We start from the raw sequence: 2,891 nt of genomic DNA, 5'->3' as shown, positions 1-2,891 counted from the left end.
TACAGGGTCTCATCCTCCCAGCTTCGGGCAAACTACACTAAATTAAAACAGACTGTAGAACTTCTTCACGTATGTCTGAGAGTGACACAATGCAAAAGCAGATGTTCTTTTTGTTTTCTTGCCTTTCCACATCAAATTACTTTTGATTAACTGTGTTTTTTTAATTCTATAGGAATCCAATAAAGCTAACATATACATTTTATGATAAATGTAACCCTTCTTACAGTGTTCACTTCTCAGATATTTCTGTTCTTCATTCTTAATCATGTTACTCTTTTTAAACTTAGTTAACTTAGTAACAGTTTGAAGTTATGTAAAAAATCCTCATTAGGTAACATTTTCCTAATTAAGTAAGCAGCTATGTTTATACTAATGACTAAACATCAGTGATTAACAATAACAACTAACTCATCACAAACATATTTCATAATTAATGAATGAATTTGCTTTTCAGGCGTAAATGCTTAGGTTTATATAAAATGGCTCCATTGAAAAGATTTTTTGGCTCATGTTATCTGAGGCATATATATTATAAAAATATTTAACTGAAGCATGTGAGACTTAACCAGTATCTTCCACTTGTGAATGTCTTACATGCAAAAAACTTATGCTATCAATCCTTCCCATTGTGACACTATACACTATTGATATGTTTATACACAGTGTGAGCAAGAAGAGCCCTTTGGTAGAATCCAAAACAAAATTTAAATTTACTTGAATGTAACAATTTTAAATCATAGCAAATTCACAATTTAATTTCCAATACTTACCATTCATACGTGATATTTTTCAGTCTACACTGTACAATTTTGTTGATCTTTCAAAACTTCTTAGTCATTTTAGTGAACAAAAATGTGTTTTGTACTAGACATTTCCTGAAAGCTTTTTTCACCTCCTTGTTTCTTAGGGTGTATATCAAAGGGTTTACCAGAGGGGTGACCACACAGTAGAATACGGAGATCACTTTTCCAATGGTGAAGTTGTACTTGGCCGGAGGACGAACATAGGCAAAGATAATGGTGCCATAGTAGATGGTGACTACGGTCAGGTGGGAGGCACAGGTGGAGAAAGTCTTCTTCCGAGCGTCTCGGGAAGACAGCCTAACCACTGTGGCCACAATATTGCCGTAAGAGGAGACTGTGAGAAGGAAAGAGCTTAGAATCACAACTGAACTACATGTGTAGCCCAGGGCTTCTACCAAAAAAGTGTCTGAGCAGGAAAGTTTGAAAATGGGGTCTGAGTCACAGAAGAAATGGTTGATCTTCTGGGGACCACAAAAGTTTAGTTGAGAGATAAGTAGAGTAGGTAGGAGAGGAGCAACGAATCCCCCAATCCAGGACCCACCTGAAAACTTGAGGCAGATTTGAGCATTCATGAGAAGCGAGTAGCGCAGAGGGTTGCAGATGGCCACGTACCGATCATAGGCCATCACGGCCAGCAGGATGCACTCTGTGGCTCCCATGGAGAAGAAGAAGTAGTATTGGGTAATGCATCCATGAACAGAGATGGTGACAACTGCGGAGAAGCAGGTGTCCAGCAGCTTAGGCACGGTGGCCGTGGTGTACCAGATCTCTAAGAAGGACAGGTTCCCTAGGAAGATGTACATGGGTGTCTGGAGTGTGGAGTCAGTGAGAACAATGAAGGTGATGAGGGTGTTTCCCATGAGGGAGAGCAGGTACACAGTGAGGAAGGTGACAAAGAGTGTGAGCTGCAGGGAGGGAGAGCCCGGGAATCCCAGGAGAATGAACTCTGTCACTGTGGTTCGATTTCCTCCATCCATACCTCATCTTACCTGATATTGAAGGGGCCAGCAACACCAGATGATGTAAGATAACCAAAGTGTTGAGAATGCAAAGTTCATATTTTTTAAATTAATGATTGTCAGTTACCCCATGCATACAAAGTAATGACTGTGAAAAGCATGATTAACATTTGTCTAAACAGTTTACATGAAACACATTATTTAATTTTCAAAATAATTCCCCAACAAGAATAATGATCCATATTTTCTAACTGATAATGATCCACATTTTACTATTTGGAAATTCTGTGGTTTTTTTTCATCCTTACATCAGTGCTGTTTCTTGTTGTGCACTGGAACCAAGCAATGTTAGCTTTGAAGACCAAGCTAAAGATGCTGCATGGCTATATGTGAGGCTGGTGTTGTTCTGCCCCTAAGGAACCCAAATCCTAGTATCCAGAGGGATGGGTTAGAGAAGACCTTTTCTAACTGTTGTTACAGAGCTCTTCATAGCATCTATAACATGTACAAAAACAAAGCTTTTTTTTTTTTCACATGTCCATTTTTTCCCTGTGATGATTATGCAGAGAAAATAAGGTGAAAGAGCTCCTTGGTGAGAATGATTATTATTTCATCAGCCTGGAGGCCTAGAGAACTGCTCTCTCCTAAGGACAAACATGGGTTCCTGGAGGACTTCCCTGGTGAAGGTCAGAGTGTTGTCCCTTCAAACAAAGAAGGGAACACAGGAGTCTGAGGACTGTCCCATAGGAATTGAAGGAGCTGTGTGGCTTCATTAATGGACAGTGCCTGTGATACGCATTCTTAAAAATATTGCTGTGGGAATTATCCTCTGTTATTAAAACCATTATTCTGTCACAAAAGCATGAAGTCTGATATACACCGTACGAAGAAGATGTGTTTAAGACCTGTCTGTAAACAACGAGAGCTACTAAACACAAAATGAAAGAAAAGAACAACAGATCTCCACCTTCTTAATAAAAAAGACTAACATCTTTAACAAACATTTGATGAAACCAATGACATCTAGGATCGTAAGGAAATGGGTGGGGAATTTCACGAAAAGGACACATTCAGGAACGCACAAAATATGTGTGACAGTATAAAGACTGGTAACTCTGAATTCAGAGGG

General features: G+C 39.1%; 1 protein-coding gene across 1 annotated transcript; it reads right to left on the bottom strand.

Moving 5' to 3' along the window:
- Positions 1-820: 820 nt before the first annotated feature.
- Positions 821-1,780, bottom strand: LOC106025624 (olfactory receptor 6F1-like). Its single transcript, XM_013143261.2, has one exon. The coding sequence runs from the start codon at positions 1,778-1,780 to the stop codon at positions 821-823; it is 960 nt and encodes a 319-aa protein (XP_012998715.2).
- Positions 1,781-2,891: the final 1,111 nt, after the last annotated feature.

Source organism: Cavia porcellus, unplaced genomic scaffold, assembly GCF_034190915.1.
Source record: "Cavia porcellus strain 051 isolate PalLab524CR breed Dunkin Hartley unplaced genomic scaffold, mCavPor4.1 scaffold_2, whole genome shotgun sequence".
NCBI classification, from domain to species: Eukaryota; Metazoa; Chordata; class Mammalia; order Rodentia; family Caviidae; genus Cavia; species Cavia porcellus.
This window is presented reverse-complemented; position numbering and strand designations above follow the sequence as displayed.